The 24,902-nt window shown below is 38.2% G+C and overlaps 1 protein-coding gene across 1 annotated transcript in view; it reads right to left on the reverse strand.

The window, feature by feature from the left end:
* The window catches only part of NECAB1 (N-terminal EF-hand calcium binding protein 1), a 52,367-nt gene that overhangs the window by 5,063 nt on the left and 22,402 nt on the right, over positions 1–24,902 (reverse strand). The window contains 7 exon segments of the mRNA XM_088065839.1: positions 998–1,110; positions 2,453–2,506; positions 6,677–6,818; positions 7,259–7,374; positions 7,376–7,450; positions 19,433–19,530; positions 21,823–21,848. Of these exon segments, the coding sequence (XP_087921965.1) occupies positions 998–1,110; positions 2,453–2,506; positions 6,677–6,818; positions 7,259–7,374; positions 7,376–7,450; positions 19,433–19,530; positions 21,823–21,848 (624 nt within the window).

A 24,902-nucleotide genomic window follows, 5' to 3' on the forward strand; every position in this document is an offset into this window, starting at 1 on the left:
TTTCTGCCACCGTTTGTTAACTTGCACTCTGAAGTCATGTAATCTCTCTTCCCTGATAAGTCTGCAGTCACTACAGTGTTTTGCTGGATGTTAATTTCTAGGAGGAGGCTGGAAGGACTTCTCATTGGGGATTTTTCCATCTCTTGGCCGACAAGAGAATTTTATTTTCCTCATCAGTCCGCCTTAACAAGTGAACCACTACAGAAAGATCACTCTTCTTCCAACTTAATTTTTCTGCTCTATGTGAACACTATTGATACAATCCTAAATGTGATAATCTCATAGCAATAAGACTCATAAATTAGGTGTGTGATAGGCAGTCTTTGAAACCCTTGAATATATAGGAAGATCGTGTATTATGTACACATTACAAAAAATATCTTTTCCATAATGGTCTGTAGTATGTATGATAGATCTCTCCACTATGTTAAATTCAGAAACTAAGTACAGTGGTAAACCACTAAAATTTATTCTTAACCCAGCCCTAATGTTTTATTAATTCTAAAAGGAGCAAAGCAAAAACATAGTTTCATTGAAAATTTTGCTTTTTAATTTTTCTAATTCTTTATTATGAATTGAAATTTTACAATGACAGCCTAAAGGGAAGATTCTGAAAGCTTTCAAGCAGAGAACTGGCAAACAAGTTGATAAGTTGCTCCTTCGCCAGGTGAGCACAAATGAAGCATGGCAAATGAGTTTTCCAATAGAGAGTATCAGCCTAGGAGCTTCCAGAAGTCATGGACTGATGACCTGCAGAGCTAACAAGCCTGAAAAGGTTGTTTAGCATCTTTGGGATGTACTGTCATTTTGTGATAAAAATCTGCACATTTTGACATCTCTTTCTAGTTCTAGGTGTCTTTGAAAAGCTCCATCTTACACACACACATAACCCAGCAAGAAAGGTGTCATAGGTACCCTCTTCATAAATAATCTGAGCTATTAAGGAAAAAAGACTCCATTTCTTCCTTCAGCCCAAAGACAATAACACTGTACTTACTGCAAGCAGCCACCTTGAGCAGAAGCAGATTCCACGTACTGTTTCAGAGCAAGATGGAATTCCTCCACTTTTTCTTCTATCACCAACATTTGATGCTGAACAATCATTATGTGCTGCTACAAAACCATTACAATATTACTGAATATTACTGCCACATCTTCCCCTGAATTCCTTATACTTTAAACTCAGAAAAGTCTACCACGAAACAATACAAACCACAATCATAAAAGAAAACCCACAAAAGTTCCCTTGAAGTTTGAAGTCCCTGTTTTAGTGATTTGGAAGTGGAGAAGCAGAAATGCTCAAGCATGGCTTTTATGTCTAGGCATGAGTGTCCACTTCAGACAGTTGACCTAACTCTGGAGGAGAGAGTCTTTTCAGAAGAGGGCAAAGCGATGTTCAGTAATAAAGTCAGTGTGTTTCCTTGGATGAATCTGTCTGCCAGCAGCTGTGAGGTTTGGGATAGGAGCATATCCCCACAATCTGCAATGGATGCATTGTTGTTTTGTTAAGGGGCTTTGGTAGTTTTTACCTTTTAGAGCCCTGACCCTCACCTGAGTGAGATGCCTAAGATAGCCCATGTTAAGTGATGAATAGAGAGGGGGGTTTCCCTCCATAATTCTGCAGGAGAATGAACAGTCTTTATAAAAGGACTATGGAAACAGTCAGCAGTGCAGAAGACCTACTTATCCTGAATTAGTATAATTATCATTTAGCTCTTTCAAGTAGTTTATTTATTGATTAATCTATTGAAGCTTGTCAACTTTACTAATGGAATATTTAAAGCAATTATATAAGCATTCTGTGTAGAAATACTTCATAATCTCATTAAAAAAAAATCTAATGCAACTTCTGTGATTAAATATTTTTTTCATGTGTATTTGATTTGCATTTTGTTAGATTCAAATGAAAGAATGTTAGGTTCATGAATTTAGGAATGCTAGTATATCAATCTTGGAACATAAACTTGTTTAACGGTAAGTTTATTTTTGGTCATGATTTTGCTTTTGTAGGTTGTAATGAGCACAAGATATTCTTCCATTTTTCCTCATAAGATTTCCTATAGCAGTTTTGGGAAGGAGGCTGTACAGCAGTGGTTAAAGCATGCATGCAGCACTTGGAGCAGAGAAGCTACCACACCATAAACATTGCTGACAAATTTGAAAAATCTTATTAATGACACATTTTTCTCCTTATGTGTGTTAAGGTTTTGGCTCACTCCAGCCTTTGAAAACAATACAAAAAATTAATATAAAAGCTTTTGCCCACATATTCTAATTTTTGTTCTGTTGACTTTTGCACAGGGTATTCTGCTAACTAAAATGGATTCTTATCACTGGAAAAAGTGAGGATAAAGATTTTTAAAATTATTTTTTAACAAAAGAGACCAGGTGTGGTCTCAATGCCTGGTGTTTAAAATAAAATGTCAAAATCGTTATCTTGAACAGTACTTACAGATTTTTCATTTTCTTCCAAAACTTCCTCTTCAAATGGCTGAAGCTTTAGGTCCTTTGAGACAATTGAAAATAAAATAGGAATTGTAAGAAGAGTCAATACTACAGCTGTGTTCTGCTCTTACATTTTTTAACAAAGGATTTGAATAACTAGATTCTGTTCTACCTCAAGAAATTTAAATCCCTTCTTTATTAGTTCTAAGTCAAACACAAGTGTTTACAAGATCTTGCATGACTCAGTGGTTAATTCCAGCCTAGGCTGTCTTGTAAAGTTTTATTTATAGTGCTTGATTTTTTTCATTTTAACAAATCTGCTTGCTCCCAAATGTATGTTGGACTTAATGGAGAAAAGACAGTCATCCTCTCAAATTGTCACATGGGCTGTGGAAATGAGCAAGAATGGTAATTTGAAATGAACTATCGGCTACTAATTTGCAATCATTAAACTTTACACAGAAGAAACTTCCCTGCAGGGAATCTGTAGTTTCAAGGGGCTGTTTTCTAGCATTGAAAGAGATGTGCATGATGGTCCAAGTCAGGTTTCTGAACTGCTGCCCTTGCTGTGAGGACAGGCTGGGCTGCAGCAAAGAGTTGTGTCTGTGAGCACACCTGGTACATGAACTGGGTGTGCACTTCAGGAATCAGTGATTCACACAAACACCAACCACTAGCACACAAAATCATTCTTTACTTGCCAGGCACATGGCACAAGCAGTACCTCCTAACCCAGTGCCATTATCATATTCTGAAAAATACCCATATGCCTGAAAAAAACCCTGCAGATTGATTTGCAATAAGCAGCTGGAGCAAAACACGCTCTGTTAGTGGTGCTTCACTTCTCACTGAACACAGTTCTTGTGCAACAAAGAGAAAAATTTCCTTCCCCTCCCAGCGTGGGGGAGGATTGATTAAGCTCAGGTAGCAGCTGTTCTGCCAGCACAGATGCTGTACTCTCTGAAAAGCCAACAAGAGATGTGCAGGTAGAATTCAAATGAACAGAGCACCTCCACCAGCAGCAGGTGGCAGAGCAAGGCAGGACTGAAGTATTCAGAAACTGCTGTGTAGTTAAAGTCATGAAAAGTGTGTGTGAAGGGAAAGACAGACAGCTTTATTGTCAGTGCACACACTTTGGATTAAAAGACCAAGTGAAAAATGTGTATTCCTGAAGTGAGAGTTCACTTTCACTGCCATTTTTTTCCTCAGGAAACATATGAAAAAGAGAGGAAAAGAATGACTCAAGGAAGTACTGCAAAGTTTCTTTAAATGTAGCAAGAAAATAATTGTTTTCTTTGCCAGTATATGTAAATTTAGAACTTGAGTGAAAATAGACAAATTTCAGGACTAATTGATGATCAAATTCCCCTTTGACAGAACACAGCAGAAGACTTAGAGAGCACTGAATCTACCCTTCATCAGACAGTTTTCCAGTAGGAACACTGACTGATAACGTGCTAGCCCTCTTTAGGAGTTAAAACTAATCTCTGGTAGTTCTGCACTAATGTTGTATTGTCAGGCAGAGCGTGGCTGCACAGATGGGGTGGGTCTGCACAGGCAGCCTGGGTGACCCCCAAGCGTGTGAGCACTGGCACATGATCCCCATCTGTGTGGAAGGAGGGCTCGTGGCTGGTTGGCTTGGCTCTTGAGCCTGGTGGAAGTAGCCCAGTGCAGAACAGAGCTCCTGCCAGCCCCGTACCATGCAGCCTGGAAATAAAAATGATGCAGCTCAGAGCTAGGGCTTTAAAATGCTTCTGCAATCCTACTTCACCTCAGCTCAGAAGTGGTGGCTTCTGAAATTGCTTTTTAGTGTGGTTGTGCAATCCTTTCTAATCTGTTTCAGGGCAAAGTCAAAAAGAGGGGTTTTAGTAGCTGCTGAAAGGCAGCTGATATTTAATGCCTCTCACAGTCTGACATGGCTGTGAGATACAAAGTCAAGCAGATGCAGAGTTAGGCAGAGGTGGATATAGGTTGTTAGACTTCTATGTTTTATTAATCAAGTTTTATATTGACAAGGAGGTAATTATGGGAGGTCTATGTCCTGCCACTGCTCGCCTTTGGCACCAAGTTCCTTTTCAGACTGAGGTTCTCTGTCATTTTTCTGTAGGACATTTGATCATCTTATAACATCCTGTTGTAAGTTAATTTACCACAAAATGTTTGTCTGCTTTCTGTAACATTTGCATTGCATTATTGCTGTGTGCCAGGTTTATTTATTTTTTAAGTAACATTCTTTTAAATGTTTTCTTTTGGCATCAGGCCATCAGTCATGTGGCAACTGTGGCAGAGCTGCTGTTTCCAAAGCAGAGCAGGGAATAAAGCCAGACTTACCTTTCATAATGGACTTTGACATTTCAAAATCCAATTTATATCTATTCAGAAAAAGATCAAGTTGCTACTAAAACATCATTAATGTGGCAGCTGCTGTGTAACTGCCTTTTCCCTGCAGAAATGGCCTCCGGGGGGAAGTGGTTGGATAGAGGCTCACGGGTATTCCCTGGCCAGAGCTTACTGGACTGAGCAGACCATGAGGAGCTGTGGAGCGTGGCAAAGAGCAGGGTGAGAAGCTGACAGAAGTCATGGACAGTGCCACAAAGAATGGCCAAATTTCATGGCTGGTTAAGGAGAAGTGATGCGAGAGCCTGTCAGACTGCCGGGATAACCAAAGGGAATGCTGGGCTCCTTTAGGAGCAAGGCCAGCAGTGCTGGGGGTGACCATATGCAGCTAATCAGTAATAAGGCTGAGATAACAGAAATACCAAACTGGGACCAAGGGGAGAAAAGTAATTAGGGGCAGTTTTTCATTTGGGAGGGAGGAATGGCAGAGAAATGTCAGTATGCTTCTCTTGCTGAGCCCTGTGCCAAGTCACCACCATTTATTGAGGTTTTTTTGTTAAATCCTTACTTAACTATTTTCTGTGTGTGTAATTTCCTACTGGACTCAAGTTGGACTAGTGGTGGAGTAACAGGAGACATTTTTGTGCCATGACCCAAGGTCTGAGCCAGTGCCTGGGTAAGGAGTATGGGTCTAACCACGAATACTAGATGATAATATTCACAGGGGAATATCCCAATCAGCTAGAAAGAAAGAACAGGGTCAGGCAGTTTCATGTCCCTGTGAGTGCTGCCGGTGTGTGGGTGCTGGTGAAGAGACCCATGCCAATGTCTTTGGAGTACAGGCACAGTCCCACTGCTGGTGAGCACTGACCTGTAGGAACAGGATCGGCTGCACTGGGACTGGAGCTACTCCTGGGTCTGAGAGCACTTCAACCCAAAACCACACCTCCAGTGGACAAGGAGAAAGAAACATCCTGGGTCTCAAAATCCACTGAATTCAGCCACTCCCCTAGTGCCTACCTGAAATTGTCTGTCTGTCCTTCAATAGGGAAACTTAATGCAGAGAAAAACTCAGGAATTTACAACCTTACTTTTTCCTCTGCTGCTCTTTCTTCTCCAAAAAAAAAAGTCATCACATATAGATTATAAGACAACTTTTGACCACCAGGGTAGCAATCAAGTCTGAATAATAATCAAGAATAGATAGTTTCTGTACTGACAGATGTGGCTCAGGATTTTATGAGCACTGGGAAGCCCTGGCATTGCTGGATCAGATGGGTTCTTTGTCAGACTCCTGGAGGACTCTGCTTTGGTGTGGGAACCACAGGTGGTTTCTGGGCTCTGGGGGCTGCTGCAGCCAGCTCCCAAGAAGGATTTGCATCAGATTTTGGTTGAACTGTACTGACCAGGAAAGCAGTTTAATAATATAATAGAATAGAATAGAATAGAATAGAATAGAATAGAATAGAATAGAATAGAATAGAATAGAATAGAATAGAATATAAATGAGTATTCTCTGATGGGAAAGGAGGAAACAAAACTTTCTGTCAAGGTTTCATGGGAACGTTTGGAGAGGAAGAGAAAAATATCAGATCCTAAAAGGGGAAGGTTGTAGCATGTTCCCCCAAACAAGTATAACTAAACACATTAACATCCTCCAGTCATAAAGTAATACATTTTTTCACATCTTTATGAATCTGTGGTGATGGCAGGAGGAAAAGGAAGCATGTAAAAACAAAGTCATGAGTAGGAAAGAGGAAGGTGGAAGAAAAATGTAGGCATTTAATGGGTGTTAGCTCTCTTAGGTAATGTTGCTGGGGCACTGAAAATATTTATGTTTTAAGGATTTCTTTACTGAAAGTGAAACAAGAAACAGGTGAAAAAGCCCACACACCTTCTTTTCCAGTCTATCAGTTAGCTTCTGGAGTCTGTTTATCTGGATCACCCATTGGTTGTCTTCCTCAATCCAACCTTTGGAAAATATAAATGATAAACATTTATGAAATGTTACTAAGTTGCTGGTAGACAGTTTATTACTGTATTTTATATTTAAAAATAAACTACTCTGCAATTTATTTGGCTTCTCAAAGATTATGCTGCAACTAATAAAATGTTCATTTAGGTGAAACTAAAGGAAAATGGAGATCACTGTGCATGAAAAAAAAATCATAAAGCTGGAAAAAACAAACAATACAGTCAGTCATCTTAGTAATTTCAGAGCTTTTCATATTGCAATGGTTTGGTTTCTACATTTGATATTAAACTGCCCATGGATTTAAAAAGAAGTTCTCAGAGCCTAGCATGTACCAAAATTATTGTCTTACAGGCAGCCCACCATATGACCATCTGGACATTCAATTTCAGGAAAACTCCTATTAGTGAGTTCTTATAGGGAATAAAAACTGTATCCTTATTTCTCCTGTTACTCCCCATGTCAGATTTCTGGGTGAAATGTAAAGCAGTCATGGAGGTTTGCAGTGACCTCACTCCTCACCCCCTTCCCCCAGCTGAAGAGGGGTTTGCTCACCTCTCCTGCCAGGTCTGCTCCTCTGTGGTTTCCATGGCACACTCCAGGGAGCTCTGGAGGGATTGATTGCAGCTGGTTCAGTGTCTCCCTCAAAAGAAAGCAAGTCACAAACTGCTCCAAGTTGGAAGCTTCCTGATAGTCCTAAGAATTACATGAAAAAAACCCCAAAAGGTCAGGCTCTGCTCACTAAATTAGAAATACACAAGGGAAGGTTCAGGCTCCATTCAGAAGGGAAGCAGGTTGGGTGTTCCATGTTTATACATGTAAACCAAGTAAGCAGCCTTTGTTGACAGACAAAAAAACCTCTGAATTTCCAGGTGTAGACACAACTCCCACTCAGACTGAGAGGCTCAAGTACACAGTGACACAACAGAGTTTCTACTCAAAAAGACCCTTTTCTTTACATCATTAACTCCAGCTGATGGCAGCACCACATTACTTCTGAAGTGTGGAAAAGACAAAATAAGATTGACGGCTGCAGAACTGAACTTAAAGTTTTAATTCAGACACACTCTTGTGAAAATGTGTTTCTCAATCCCAGTGGCCTGTCTCAGACACCGATTATGAGAATAGTCTTTGAACAGGGCACAAGCTTAGGATACTCCCCTGAATAATCCCACTAGCATTTGGCTGAAGGACTGTGCAAGAGAGTTTGCCTTCTGAATTTAACACTCTTTGACTGATTTTTGTTCCTTTAACTTGTTTAATTATTTTGAAACAATGTATATTTCACAATGTCATTAAATGCATCTAAATGTTATTTAAACTAGAGTTTGGTTATTATAAAAGTTTTCACCTATACTTAGCAATTTGTAGTGGTTATTTGAATAATGACATTTCCAATGTATTGTATGTATCAAAATTATTTATGCTTTTTTGTTTGTTTGTTTGTTTTGGTGGTTTTTTTTTTTGTGTAGATAATTTAAGAAACCAATTTTTATGCCTGTTCTCTCCCTGGCCCAATAAGTAATATTTCCATGGCTGGGGTCAAATTTGACATTTCTGGCTAGCCCAGATCTGCGAAAACCCACTGTGTTCCCTTCCAACCATGCCCATTATGTGATTTTGTGTATTGGCAGCTCTGCAGTAATATGTAGGTGATGCTTTGTGAGGGGGGTCACCTTTACAATAATATAAACACCCTCTTTCTTCTTTTCCCATTAATAAATGTAACAGAGAGGCTAGAACAGACCCCTAGAGCCTCTGCTTACTGTGTTGAGGTCACATCAGGAGCAGAGATAGAAAATAGATTTACATCTCTTAAGCTCTGAATGAATTTGTTGTCTGCTCACTTAGCTGATCTTGAAAACCTTTGGGAATAATTCTGTCTAAAACAGGTTCATAGAATATGAAGTACCCTCAGCAAGAGATTTCTTTAGTCACCACATCTGAAGAGAGATGATGGTGCCCTACCTCCAAGCTTTAAAGAAGACTTGTCACTTCAATGGCGTTGCCTCCTGCACTATCTGAGAACCCATTTGAGTATTTTTGGTAATGCATGTGGATATTTTTAAGGTATTCCATGTTCTTTCCAATGTGAATTACAGCTGAAATGCCTTTCTGATTTCTAGACTTCTCTTAGAATGTTTCCATATATGTCTTTGCAATGAGAACACAAATACAAGGTGTTTTGAAATTCAAATGTTAAATGAAAGATTGTCAGATAATAGCTTTAAAATCGTTTTGCTCTCAAATGAGTGCAATCTTTTCACAATATATGTTAGTAAGTTAGTTCTTGTTGGAAGACTTCTGCCACAGGAATCTCAGTGGTGATGTTAAATGCCCCCATGAATCATCAGAAGCTGTTTATGTAGCCAGAAGCTTTGTGGTTTTCTACATTTACTTCTTCTGACTGCAGATTAATCAGCTGTGAGTCACTTTCCAGCAAATAATTTTTCATTGGTGCAATTTTAAAATAGATGCTCAAGAGAGATTGTCTGTCTACCTGAGGGACTCACACCAGTCTATAAGTAATGTTTATGGCAACCTTTTTATGATTACTTAATCTTTTTGTGCAATAGGAAAGCTGTTATTTTATTATTCTTCTAAACTGTCTCCATTGTAATTGATTTAAAACTTCAGTGAACCTGACAGATCATTTAATTTCCAAAAGTTTTGATTCTCTGGCATGTTAGAAGAGCATGTGTGAATCTGTGCAGCATGGACAGATAATTAAAACCCTTCAGTAGAAATCAAAGGTATATTTTAATTTTTTTTTTAGCTTTTGTCATTGCTCTTGGAAATAAGGGAACAAATCATCCCAGAACTGACCATTCCTTTTAAGTTTTTGAACTGTGTTGTAAAATTCTGGGCATCCAGAAAGTAAATGTTGCAGATATGTCCACATTGGTTCCTGCTGACACTCATGGTAAATCATTATGAATTACAACATAAATGTACATCAGTATTGTTTCAATTTGTAAACTATTCAGGTGGGCTCTCACAGATAGGTTATTTTATCATATAAACATTAGCTGTGTAATACCTGCTGCTGTCTGGGGCTACTGCTTTTTAACTCCTTCAGAAATAAAAAAAAAATACCTAAAAAAGTTTTGCTGCATATGAAAGTTAATAAGATTTTTTTTTCATTAGAACTACTCCTAGTTTTTGCATTGCACTGGGATTTAGACTTTTTTTTTCTTTATATTCCTGTCCCATAATTTCTATATTTGAAGGCTTCCCTATGGAAAAGGACCTTGTGAGCTTTGGATATGTCTTTGAGTTCCCTTATCAGATTCTTGTGAAGATGGGAAAGGTAGGCAGGATGCTAATATCATTTGTGGCAGTCTAGAACTATCAAAGATTGTTTCCTTATGTATATTTAACCCAAATATTAGTGCTTACAAGTATTCTATGTGGAATTACTTAACTCCCTTAATGCACATAGTTGAGCAAATAATTACAAATTATTTACTGTTTTCTTTAAAGAATTGCTGAGTCAAGAATTTTGAGCTCACAGGAATGTTGAGCAGTGAAAAATAACTACTACCTGTCTTCCTACAGTTTTTCAGAGATCAGAGAAGAAAGTATTCAGCATATGTAAATGATCTGAATAATTGTAATTTAAGTCATGGAGGGAAAAAGATTGTCCATTACAATTCAATTTAAACCTCAAACCCAGCTCTCAGCACTGAGGAAAAGTACCTTATCTTGTATTTTACTAAAGGCACACTGGTGCAACTTTTTTGTATCCATTTTAAAAAATATATTATTAACTAATTAAATGAATTAAAATAATTTTAATTTTATTTTTATGTTTAATATTGTATTATTATATTATTATTTTAAATTATTAGATATTATTATATAATGTTGTTAAATTAATAAAAATATTATTTATTTATTTACTTATTTGATATTATTTATTTATTATACTATTTATTACATTTATACTATGGTAGAATCAGCTTGAGTGGCATGCCCAGCATTTGTATTGCCAGTGCATCATGCCACCAATCAGTAAAGGGACCCAAGGGTGGTGTCTGTACATAAAATAGAAAAATGGCCCATTTCTTGAATGTCATTAGCTGTAAGCTGCTGCTCATTAGCATACACATTACACTGCACCACACACGGGGCAGTCCAGATGAAACAAGTCTGTGTTAACATATTGTTCTGCTTGTTAGTTTTACTGAGTGTGAATGAATGAGGGTAATTTTCCACATCTTCCTCATCAAGAGGCAACTGTGACCTTTGTGAGCAGCAAAGATTTGTGTTTTCTTTAATGCAACTGAAAATGTACATAATTAGTGATTTTGCTGTGGAAAAGGTCACCGTGGTCTTTAAAAGTGTCTAAAAGCTATCTTAAAAAGTGCAGAAGATGTCCTCCTTTTATAAAGGCAGAGGAGGCAGGGTTTAGGAATCTCCTAGTCCCCATCTCAGGGTTACCAAGGTTCAGCAACTCTTGATCCACTCAGTCTCTGGTGGCAGCCTCAGCCTCTTCCCCTGGGTGACTTGACTGTGCTATTCCATTTATCAGAAGAGCAGCTCCTTGAGATGGAGAAGGAGTGGGACACTTCTTACTGATATATTACTTAGCAATTATTCTGTTTCCTATCTATATGTCATATTAAACATAATTTCACAAAGGTATTTATGCTTATATTTACAGAAAATACCCTCAAGTCAACTGAAAAGGAGTTATCGCTGAGTATAACTCAGTAAGGAATAATCTATTTAAATTTCCCTTTATTATGGAATGTCTCCTGCCCTGTATGTTTAGATCCCAAATAAGAGGGACAATGTCCTGGGTTACATCTTTAAATTGAAGATATATAATTAGTCAGAATAACTTCACTAAAATTAAATCCCTAAGATCTAATTCTTCAGACTGCAGGAAAAAATCAAAACAGCATCAGAATAAAATCATAATTTCACCAGAAGCCATACTGAGAGATGCTCAATGTATTGATGTCACACGAATGTAACCTTTACAGCATCCTCACTGTAAAAGTGATCAAAGGCAGGATGTGCCCAATTATTAGATTCAAATTTGAATATGGCACAAGTTTTAAAAGTTTACCCAAGTACTATATTTAGCATAAATTATGTGCTTAAATTCTACATAGAGAATTGGAACAGTGACAATTTCTACAAACCATCTGCAGTGATGACATACCAGCAATGAAATAAAATAGGCAGTCATGGCTGTTTAGAAAGAAGATTGTCACACATTTGTAATAGCATCTCAGAACAGTCTATCACTCACCTGTACTGGGATTACTGAAGGAGCAATTGTCATTGCAATAATAGCATGCACAAAATCCATGCATGGATAAAAGGTAGCTCCTATTTAAGTGCTGTTAGGTGCATCACATAGCTTAGAGACAAGGAACTGTTTTGGCTGTGTTTGATATTAGCAGGTAGCAGGGGAATGTGTAATGCCATTCCTCCAGGGAGAAGTTTGCAACAATACATAGAAAACATCAAAGCCACTGGAGGTTTTGATAGGTATCAAGAGGAGAATGGCTAGCTCAGTGTTTATTTTTCTGCTGTGAAGTAATTTCTATTTAGAGGTATGAATATTAAATTAAGGGGGTTTTCGTTTTATCTTTATTTCTGACTAAACACATCTTCTCTGCTACTGGCAAAAATTTCAGCATTGTGTCTTTCTGACCCAGTAGGTATAAAACTTCCACAAGAAAAGATCAAAGAAGTTCCCAAGAGTTTTCATTATTCTGATAAGGAGCTAGAAGAAGAAAGGCATGAATCTCTGGAATATCCTTGCATGACTCCTCCAAATTAATTGCTTGCAGCTTTTTCAATTTATCTTAGTTTGATTTGACTTGCACTAGGAGTCACAATTTTAAAAATAAACCAAAATAAAAATTCCAAACGGTTAATTTAATAATGTTCCCAGATAAAAATAGAATTTCTTCATGGGGTCCTTTCTGCCTTGCAGCAGCTTGGAACTGGTGATATATTTAGCATTATCACCAGTGTTCCTCCCTTCAGTTGTGAGACAGTCAGTTCAGCTATTGACTGGGCCAGGCTTCTCAAGGAAGTGGTGGAATCATCATCTTTGGAGGTATTTAAAAGATGTGTAGATGTGGCACTTGGGGACATGGCTGAGTGGTGGATTTGGCAGTGTCAGGAGGTTAATGGTTGGACTTGATGAATTTAAAGATTTTTTTCTAATTTGAATGATTCTAAGCCTTAATGATTCTATGTTTTTTTTGATTGACATTAAAAAAATTAGCTATAAATCTAAAGGAACAAATGAACTGTTTTCCAAGTCAGTGCATGAAAATTAATACTCAGGATAAACTGAGCAGTACCTGTTATTCTTGTGCAGCAGCTGTTCATTGCATTAATTCTGTGAAAGGTGCATTTGTAAAAAGTGCAATTACAAAAGAACAAGACTAGATTCTGTGAAAAATGTTAATAAATTCTAACCTCATGGAAAAATGGGTGCTAGCCAATTTAACACAGTTTTTGTGAGAACAGAAAAGCAATTTAAAACTTCATTTTTGCTCAAATAGAATGTTAGTTGTGGAACACCATTGCCAACGGATGCTTATCTAACTTTCTTCCCACATAATTTGTTTTGAGCTAAAATTTACATAAATGCTACTGTTACTATTAGTCAAATATGCAAGTAAGAAAAATCTAGGTATTCTGGTTTATAATGACTATCAACCCTCAAGATTGCAGTGATTTACATAATTACCATAAATCCACCATCACTAAATTTCAAGCCCTGTTACTCTCTTAGCTCCTATAATCTTTTTTATTTTACTAGCCCCTATTTTTAGATTATTCAAGTAATAATAAGGCTACACTGAATTTGCTTAGCTTTGGGGTTTTTGAGCAAAGCAGAAAAATGATTTCATAGAAGCAGATAATTAGACTTGCTGTGTTGATCCAGCACCTTGCTGTTGCACACCACACACTCCCCTTTCTATGTTTTTGCAAGCAACATGTGAAAAGAAGTTAGGGGTTTTTTTCCCCAAAAAAAATACTTGGGATGCTCTTTGAGAACTTTGTAGCTCCACTGAAGAATTGTCTTGTTTTCATCCTAAAAGTAATGCTTGTGTCTTGCCTATGTAAATGCTGCATGAAAATCAGTCTTAAATAAACCAGTTTTGATCACTGCTGCTCAAATGCATTTTGCTAGTTCACCTAGTCTAGGTCCCTTGCTATCACAGATAGATTGTTAGGTATCTTTCATAAAAGAGATGTAAAGGAGGGAAGAAAATCCCTCCAAAGCAAAGAATCAGACTTTTACAGAGTTCTGAAAAGGTGAAAATTTGTAGTGTCCCATCCGTCTTTTCCTGTGTTGTCTGCCATTCCTTTCCATGCAAGCCTGCTGTGCTTTTGTCTCCAAAAGAGCTGTACCACAGTAATTACAGGAGCAGTGTGCACTCAGAGGTCATGACTTTGAAAAAGTGTGCATTAACTGCTGTAGCCAAGGCACCTTCTAGCATTAATCTGTGGAAGAAATAAGTGTTTTCCATTGGCTGTTCAAAAATCCTGCCCAAGTCTATCCAGGAGATTGCTGTTGCGTTGTAATCATTGGATTTACACTTGAGATAAAAGTTATATCAGGTCAAACTACACTCTTACTCACTGGATCAAAGTTTCACCCTTGTTAGCAGTGCTAACTGTAAAAAAAACAGTTTCAGGTGTTTTGTTTTGGTTTTTTTTCTTAGAATCTATAGCACTATTTCCTTTTGAAATTAAATTAAATTTAATTTCCTTTTTGAAAGTAATAAATATAACCAATATAATCTAAGTAGCAACTCGGATATGAAGCTTATTGTTGCTGGAGACTGGATCACATTTACAAAAGCTGTGATGGTCTTAAGTCACTTTTGAGGTAGGTCCCAGGCTGAGTGAGCGTGAGTGCAAGTGCAAACCCTGCACTTGCAAGGAAAAGAAACAACTACATGGTCAGTGGTGTTGCTCTCCTGAGGAAGCAGCTCTGCCACACTCAGTGATTCCCAGTTCCCACCACTTTACCATTGTGCCAGTGCCAACAGTCTCAACTCCAACTCCAGTAAGTTAAGAGCTGGTATTCTCTATGCCAAGACCATTGTCAGTGCCACAACAGACCAGCAGGTGAGGCTCAAGCCAACAGGCACTGAAATCATGGAGCAGGGAGTGTGTGCCATCCTGAGATCCCCCTGGCACAGTCACTTGGCCACCAGCCCTCCGTGGTTAGACTTTACCAACACAAACTGAAGGCAGGAGTCAGGCAGAGAGGGGCGTGCTCTTCAGCCAATGAAAAAGTGAACTTCAAATGGATGCAAGGACTGATAAAAGATACTGTAGGATCAGGGTAAGCATCGCCAGCTCTTCCTCTGAGAGATGGCTCCTCTGGGGTAAAAACCCTTCAAAGGCATCAGTGCTATTCAAGTATCTAAACTGGAGTTGGTGCCCTACAAAGACCCACCTGGTGTCCAGCTGCTGCTCCAGGAGGAGGTCTCATCCTGCCCCTGGGTCTCCTAGAGGTCCTTTGTGCTATTTGTCAGGCCTGTGGAGACATCTTGGACATCCTTGAATATCCCAGATCTTCTAAAATATCTTTAGATAACTGTTTAAACCCCTAAATATTTTTATATTGTCAATTTAATTTCATATGGAAATCAGATTTTTGGTGTTTACATCGGCCTTTGCTACCTTTATTGAGTACAAAATAGCTCTCCACCAGCAGAAAGTTACATTTGCAATAAACTATAGCAATACCAGAAATAAAAATTATAGCGCAAAATCTTGTTCTTACCAGATAACTGACAAAGAGCAACAATCTTACAGCTTGGTAATTTAGGGAAGACATGTTCTTTAATGTCTAAGTTTCTGATTTTTAATATTCACAAATCAATAGAACTGAGATGTCAAGCACTTTAAGCAAATGGTCTATTTTTATCTATTTACATCATTACTCAGTGACAGATTTTATTTTCAGAACTGTGGGCTGCAAAATGTTTCTTAATTATATTTATTTGTGACTGCAAGCTAGAGAATGTAATAAAAATGCAGCTTGCTGAAAGTGTTATGTTCACGTGGGTAATAAAAAAGATTAAGTATTTTAACTAAATGTGCTTTATAAAACATGTCAGGAGAAAAAGGCCTAAAGAATGCAATTGTAAAGTTTTTCTGAGTTTTTAACTTTTAATGCTTCCTGTATGTAAGATGAAGAAATGCAATAAACAGAACTATCCAGATAGTACTTTGTCTGGAAAACATCAACTTGGCAGGAGCAAGAAAACAAAGGAACACCAAAGATTAACCTGTCCTCACTACTCCAGCATAAGCAACTCATCCAGACTCTCCATCCTAAGGAGAGAAATGATCAAATATCAAATGCCACAAATCCCTCTAAAACTCCTCAGATGTTTTTCCTTCCTGCTGAAAGGATAAAACACAGGGAAAACAGTACTAAAACTGAAATACTGTAGCTCCCCAACCATCTTCTGGTTAGATGGGGTTTGTATTGAAGTATATTGCTTGTAAATGCAACTCAGTCTTTTCCCTGCTGAAATATGTTCATGGAGAAATTGATTTCTCTGCATTTTTAGCTTATCACCCTTCCATCAAGCAATGGAGCATGAAAGGTTCCTACACTCTCAAGGGCTTCTTGTCTTCCCAGGCGCTGTTTGGTTTGGTTGGCAGGAGGAATCTGGCCCCAGAACAGTGAAAGGAAGTCAAAGCTTCTTGAACTGCACACTGGAATGTTTTCTGCCAGAGGCGATGATGGTTTCACTTTCAGATAGCAGAGGACTGGAAGGCTGGAGAAAAGTCAGTTCAAGAAAGCTGTGCTGACATCTCTTTCAAGCTACAGAGGGCAATAAAACACACAGATATCATGCTGAAACTGCCTTGCAGGAGCAAGGCTCCTGCTAATCTGTGGGGGAAAATATTTAGACATGGAAATCATTAGGAGCAATGGGGACAATTTTGTTGATCTTGAAGAGTTTTTCTAGGGCCTCAATTCTGCAGCTGACTCATGTGCAAAGTACTTACTGGATATGGGCAACTTTATCTGATAGGGATTTTCTATAGGAAAGACTAAGAGGTGTTTTTTTTGTCTGATTCTAAAATCAATAAAAGTACCAAGTTGCTCCTTTCCCCACTAAATATTTAAGAATGAATGAGCTCTCCACCTGAAGTGGAACACACTCTGGAGAAGTTTAGCAGAGACTGATGGTTAGAAGTGCTGAGTTTTCTTTAATCCACAAAGTCAGAGGAGATGGAAAGCTCGAGGCAACTCTGAGGGCTAGGACTGTAATCAGTTCCATGCTTTGCAGGGTAGAGTTCAGATTCAATCTCCTCAGTCTTTACTCTTTTTTTTTTTTTTCTTTTTTAATAGGACAAGTTAGTCCTTGGAAATTTAGTCTGAGTCATTGGAAACTGACTCAGCCACTGTAGATACACCTTGTACTGGTGGGTCTTGCAGTGTAGGTCTTCAGTTCCAGACTTCTTTTCTATATATGAATTTTCCAACTAGGGCATCACTTAGAAGACAATAATAAATGCTGCTACTACTCAGTGGCTGTTCAAGGGACTCAATGGCTGCAGTGGCAGAATGGTGACAAAGTTTGATGCTGCACTAGGAGAGGAAACCCAGGTCTTGCCTGGGATGCATATCAATGGCCATTTAAAACCAGACCAACCATTTCTGAACACCTGTTTGCATGAGCAAGAATCAGCTTGAGCTATGAGCTGCCTCACATCTTGGACATCATCCACTATGCTATCTCAGTGTGCTAATTAACCTTTGCTGCACCTCCAGCTCTGATTTTAGATGGCTGTAGTCCAGAGTTTAGACCACAAACTTAAGTAAAACTTGAATTATTTAAGAATTTTAATATTTGCACTCCAGGTATTTATCAGGTAATGAGATTGCATAACATATCTGTTTCCTGAGAACAAAGTTCTTGTTGAAAACAATCCAAATTTTGAAATGAAAATTTGATTTCCATACAAAGCTCTAGTGGCTGAGCATATCCTTGGCAGAAAGCTCTGCTTTAGAATATTTGAAAAGCACCTTTTTTGTTTGACCATGTTCACACATAGTTTTTATTAAATGAAATTTAAAGTGCTTTTCCAGTATTAGCCTTGCTCTATTTCTGCCATCTTTAACAAATAGTCAGCTGAAGGATTCCTGAAAGACGGAAAACCCATTAGGCTTGAATCTTCAGTTAAGAAAATAAAATTCAAAGAAATTGTGATTTGATTATATTTTAGATGGGTTCTTCAAATAGACAAATGAAACACTTATTAATATTGCAGATTTTCTTGTCCATATTTCTAGTCAGACCAGCACATATATTTTATATTACTCATTACTCTGCTGGGACTCCTCCTTGTAATTAACTTCCGAAGTAATTTTTAAATACTGTCTTATTTACTTCAAGCTGTTGTGAGAAGACGTCCTGCCCTTCAGCAGCAGTATTTTATACACATGGGTATTTTTAAAAAAATGTGCAATCTGTTGCTTTTTAATATCCAGCTCAACAAGACAGTGAGTCAGTGCCCATTCACTTCATTAGGAGTGGAAAATGCACAGCATGAATGAAGAGACATTCAGCTTCCTGGTTCAAGCTGTAAATAATCTACATAATTACAAACAAGCTACACTTTTGGGTTTTTATTTTGGCAGGTTATGTAAAATGTATGGGTACTTTACTCCTGCAAACACCCAAATACCAAAGATAGCAGCTTCACTGAAGAAGCACAGCTTTCCTCACATTGATCTCTCCACTGATTGACTGAAAAAGAAAAACAACCCAGGGTTTTTTGACCCCCATGGGATCTCACTGAAAATTTTGGGCTGAAATTTCTGGTTTTGATGACTAACCTGGTGTGGATCTGTGGCTGGGTTTGGAGGATCTGAGTTCACTTCCCTGTTTTGTTCTTTCCCTCACCTTTTGAAGCTGTTCCACCTTGCACAGGATATTTAAGCATTCAGCCAGGGAGGAGGAGTGAATCACACAACATATCAAGGCAGTTTTGGTCAGGCACAGTGCTGGGATGTGGTCTGAGCACAGGAGCAGTGCTACAATGAATTGAGTGCCAGGTGGATTGGCTGCCTGGCGTGTCCTACAGCACAGCCACATTCCCAGTCAGATGTGCGTGTGGAGAAACCAACCTTCCTCCCCTGAGAAACCTCTCCTCCCTCCAGGGTAAAGGTCCCCTTGCTGTGCTGGTGGGAAACAGCCCTGACACCTCCTCTTGGCAGGCTCTGTGACCACTGCTTTTGTTTAAAGTGCCCCAAATGGAAATGAAATCTTGCTCTTGGCCAGGAGGTTTTGCTCAACCCACCACGTTAATTTTTCAGATTTGTTCTGTTTCCAAATGCTGGTGCTGATACTTACCCACATTTGGCAGAGGACATAGAGCCCTCTTGTACAACAATGCAAAAAACATCCTTCAGACCATTCACTGAGACAAATTAGTCTCTGTGAATCACATATCCAAACTGTAATACTTTGCAGACAAGACTTTAAAGATTTCATATACAACCATTTTGACAAACCTTTTCTTACTGGATTTTGCTACAAACATGTATATTTGGAAGAACTTAAATATGAATTAGTAAACTCAGATAAGAAAACTACCAAAAATACTCCAAACAAACAAAATATACAATGTAAAGAAAATTTCACAATTTTTACTTACTTTCTTTGTTTTGTCCATTGCCTTCAGTATGGTTATGTTTAAGTCTTCCAAGACAGAGAGAACATTTTCATATTCTCCTAAATGCTTTGAAAAATAATCTGAAAGAAGAAAAAAATCCCCCATCAAATGGCCTACAAATGGCTTGAAAACCAATATTTTGTTAAATATCAGCTTTATCAAGTCTGAATTCAGTTATGGCATTATTGAATATCTAAATACAAAATGAAAGGAATTACAATGAAAAGAATAATTTTGTTTTAAAATTTTGTACTTTTCCTCTGCAAAATCATTCCTGGTGTACTTAAAATATCTAAATCAGTATCTCAAAACATTTTCTTTCCATAAATGAGTTGCTAAATTCACAAAAAATGTAAATATCAATTTGACAGCTGAAGCAAACTTATTTCCAAAATATCTATATCTTCTCTGTAAACTGTAATTTTGTAGTAAACTGAAATTGTAGTCTAATTTTAGTCTAGTTTAGTCTTCAGTTACTAGCAGAAAATGAAGTTTTAATATGTATGTGGTGAATTTGAATATATTGATACAAAAATGAATAATTCTGGTAAAGCCCTTAGAGGAGATAATATCAAGTGGGGCTGCTGTGAGCCAGGTTTGGTTGAGAGAGGTTGTTTCTCTGTGACATGAAGAGACCAGGTGCTGAGGTATTTTCAACAAATATGATGCATGCAAAATTGATTTTAATGAAAATCATGGAAATAGCAAATTTCAGGGTGTCTCAAAGGAAATAATTTCTTAACAGAAAGAGCTGATGTAAAATCAGAGGGATTACAGCAAGAGGAGGAAGCAAAGCTGGGAAATCATGACCCGAGATCCCATTTTGTTAATGTGGTGAAAGGAAACAGTGTGAAAAAAAATAAATAAATAGAATTCTGTTAAAGCTTAGAGATGGTGTTAGACAAGGCATTTAGACACCACCTGGAAGAGCACAAAAATCAGCATCTAAATGGCAGACAGGAAGAACAAGATTAGATAGAAGCTTTTTGAAATAATAAATAGCAACTCTTCGGAGCTTTTAAGAGGTCAGCATGAGCTTCTCAGCTGAATCATGAAAATAGAAGTTGCCAGGAAGACTGTGATATGACCTGGTATTGCTGAGAGGATGAATGAAATTATTTAGAATGAAAACATATTATGAATTAATACCCTGGATGTTTTTTAGCTTCATTTCTGATATGAACTGATATAACTCAGAAAGACCTGTATATCACAAGCTTAAATATGGATTCAGTAAATTCAGTACCAGATTCATAGCAGCAACATTTGAAAGATTTAAAAGGCATTTGAAGCAGCCTGTATTTAATTAAAACAGACAATAAACAGAGCCAGTGCTGGACTGACACCCCCCAGCCAGCAAGCCTATACACCTCCAGTGCAACATCAACTGCAGTAAATCCCTTGGGGGATTTACAAAACCACCTCTCTTCCTTAGCCAGGTTTACACAGTTTTGGCCAGCAGAAGTTGTCACAGCCCAGCTCACTTCAGATGAGCCTCTTGTCATCTATTTATAAGCCACAGGGTGAGGTGTTTTTTGGTGGATTCTTGGCCATGTCACCCTGTGGGTGAGTAAACAAACTGGTATTCAACTTGACAGTATGTTCAGCTTTTAAAGGTCTTCAACATTGTTGACCATTGGAAAACTTATCAGGCTGCCATGTTTCACTCAGAAATTGGCTGGTGTTGACAAGTGTGATTTTTTTTCTGACATTTTGTGGGGAAACCTGCAAAAATATTTGTAAATTGTTTTCTGCTGCAAGAAGCACTCCTAAATCAGGTGCTGTAAGATAAGCTGGAGAGCAAACAGGGTGCTGGGGAAATGACTCACAGCTCAGAATGAGGTACAGAAATGGGTAATTGGGCCAAAATCTAGGCCTTGCAGGAGTTTTATTGTGACAAAGGATCATTGAACTTGTCAAACTTACTGTTCTCCCTGGCTCAAGTAGGAGGAAAGTAATGAATTTTCTTTTAGTGAGGTATATGAGAAGTGTTAAATTGAGAAACTAACTAGAAAAACTATCTCACACTAAAGAGAAATAAAATGCAAGTCATCTATCATCTATCTATCTATCTATCTATCTATCTATCTATCTATCTATCTATCTATCTATGTCAGAACAGATCTTGAATCTCAGAGAGTGTGAAATACTGATTAGGAAAAATATTTTCAAAGTAAATTCTGCACATAGGGGATAACAGAGTCTGAAAAGATTATAAGCCATCTGCATTTTCTCAGGAGTTCTCTGAGTGGAAATTATTTTCTGTTAGAGCTACAAAGATTAAACAGAAAAAAAAAACAAACACATTGCATGTTTATTTGCACAGGGCTGCTGCAGGCATAGATTATGTTCTTACCCAAAAAAGAATTTACCACAGAGCTCTTCTGTGTCAAGATTGCTAGAAAGATAAGAGTATAAATGGTTAGTGAGGTTAGTAATGTTTTTGTTGTTGTTATATTGGCAAATAGTGCAACTCAAGTATTAGCCTGAGTGGGATATGAAGCCCTCCCTGCTTGGTCTGCAGCAGGAGGCGCAAGTGCCTGGCTCTTGCTGGCCTTGCTGTGCTGCCTTAGGGCAGAAGGCTGCAGCCTTTCTGAAGCTGGTTGCAGGTGCAGCCTCCCTTCCTGACCACGTTCCCACTGGCACTTTCCTGCTCACTGCAAACTCACTCTGAAGCTCAGCCTTTGTGCATCATGATGCAGTTGCTGCTCCCCAGGCCCTACACATTTGGCTTCAGTTCTGGCAGGAATCCATCTAAACGTCAGAAATGGCTGGCTTGGGTTTTTTTTCTCAACCTTTCTGCCAATACTCCTCTTCTGTGGCTGTCATGCTGACAGCAAGGCTCAAAGAGCCTTCCATGCTAAAGAAGAAAACACCCAGTAACTTTCTCCTGTTTGCAATCCTTGCTGTGCAAGAGTGTTCTGTGTGTACAGAGTGTACAGGAGGAGGATAACACCAGGTATAGCCCATGAGCACACAATTCCTAAGACTTTCTGGCCATTTCACCACCACTAACTCTGGCAAAATTAGTGAGGGGAAAAGTATAGATGTACTGCCATATTCCCATGCCAACATTGTATAAATGCATCAATACAGGGAAGTATTTTATTCAGTTCAAACCTGTTTGCTTGAAGCAGACTTCATCTTGATCAACTTTGAAGTGATTTTTCTCTAATAAGCAAGGCCTTAATAGTTAAAAGAAAAAAAAAATTGACCTACTGCTCATTACTGAAAGTTAACATATTGCCTTTCTTCCAAGGAGGAAAAGAAACAGAGTATTAAAGAAACTTAAAAGCATGAATGTCCTCTTTGAATCTTGCTGAGGGGTGAATATTGAATGGCTGACTGCACTTAGCATTTTTTCACTTATCTTTTTAATGGAATTTTTTAATTGACCTTTTAATAAAATGATGGCACAGTACTACCTTAAAATCACTTTCTCCACTGCTAACTTCCATACATCTGGCTTTTATTTCACAAAGGAGATAAACTGATAGAAATTGCAGGATCCTGGATTATCACAAACTTGCATACTGAGAGCTATAAAAACTTCTGAACACTTTTAATTGATAATGCAAATGAGATTTTCACACAACATTTATTAATTTAAGGTGATTCCTATCTGCATTCAAACTTGCCAAGTTAGATGGCTGCAAGTGAGACTTGCACCTGATTTCTCCAATGACCTTGGTGGCAGGTTTAAAGGAATTCACAGTCTTTAAGAACAGGTGCTGAAGCTGTGAAACTCAGCTCTTAGGTAAACAAACTATGTGATGGGGAAAAGTGTCTGCAACTCCTTAAGGCTGTTTACCAGTATCTATGATCAAATGTGTCTGACCAACACTTCTGCAGTTCAGCAGTCCATTTTGGAACAGGCCAGATAACAGATCACCTCTTAAATGCAAATTGAAACCCTGAAAGCTGGAAAATTGCCTGAGTCAAAGAGCCTTGCCAGGATATGACGTGGTTAAATGACAGGAGTTTGCTTTATAATGCCTACTCTTTTTTCATCATCCCTGAATTTTCTGCTCTTTACCATCATCTGCCCTAATGACTTAATGTAAAAGACACTTCTGCATTTCTTAGTGCACAGCTTGATATCTGTGTTTGAAACAGCCTTTCACATTGTTAACCAGTGTTAACCATTCTTACTCCCTTTTCAAATTTTATATTTAAATCCATTCTGGTCTTTGTAGTTTTGTACCATGTTAGTGACATAGGGAGTGGCTCAGAGGCTTTCAGCATCCCTGCTTTCAACAGGCTGTTTGTACTATTGACAGGAGGGTCACAGCTGCAAATGGACCATCAGTGAAAATGGAAGAGTATTCAGGTTCTGAATCCATTTTCACTTAGAATTGGGCACCTGAATAACCAGAAAATATTATCAAAAACATTTTTTGCAGCCTGCGAAAAAACACAGAATATATATAAAGAGCATGGATTTCTGTCTAGCACACTCAGTATTTCCTTCTGTTATAAATACCCTTGGAGGCTTCAACATTCTTGGCATCCTGTTTGAAGGGGATGCTGTTCTAGGCAGGGAAGCTATAATTTTGTGTCAGTGATTACTTCGTTCTCTCTGAAATAATGACATGCCACTTCAAAAACAGTTGTGAACAAACCTAGGAATTCTTTTGCTGCATACAAACAGTTTTGAGGTCTGTGCAAGATGCTACAGAAATAATTAAAGAAGTCTGGCAAGTTTGATAGTACAGGAGTGAGGTGCACACCAGAGAACTGTTTCTGTAACTCAGTATTCAGGTTTGCAGCAGGCACCTGCTCCTCATTTCAGTGGGTACATATGCCAAGGATGCTCCTGCTTAGACCCATAATCTGGCAATGCTGAACATGTTATTAACAATATTTGCTGGATGACTCACATCCAGCCACCAGCCTCCACTGGTGATAAGCAACCAAAGCATAGGGTGAGGCAAATGCACTCACATCATGTCAGAATGTAAACTCTCAATTTGCTTTCTGACTACTACATGCAGTCCTTCTACCTGTCCATATCTAAAATGTTCTATGCCTAAAAAACAGGAGCTATTTTTAAAGGACTATTACACTGAGCAGTCTTGATCACTAAAAAGTTGATCATATTTATTGGTCAGTGACAGAAAAATAATCAAATTTACTTGAATGAACAGTGACAAAAATGCTTATTTGTGGTACCTCTGGAAGAAGTCCAAAAGTGGTCCAAAACATCTGTGCTCTTGTTCTGGCCACTACAGTTAGCTGTGGACTAGGGGCAGCCAGGGAGGAGAGGTTAAAGCTATTCCACTCATCCACTGCTGTGGGTCCATGGATCCATCCACTGACCTGACACACACTGTTCTATGGTACAAAAGGCACCTCTAGGAAGAGGAACCAGCAGAAGATCTACATATTTTCCCTGGACCACAAGAAAAGGCAATATCTTACAGAGCATGGAGTCTGAAATATAAAGCAGTTA

Source organism: Pseudopodoces humilis, chromosome 1 (genome assembly GCF_049639895.1).
Source record: "Pseudopodoces humilis isolate 2021_Gansu_Grassland_sample_001 chromosome 1, ASM4963989v1, whole genome shotgun sequence".
Classification (NCBI taxonomy): domain Eukaryota; kingdom Metazoa; phylum Chordata; class Aves; order Passeriformes; family Paridae; genus Pseudopodoces; species Pseudopodoces humilis.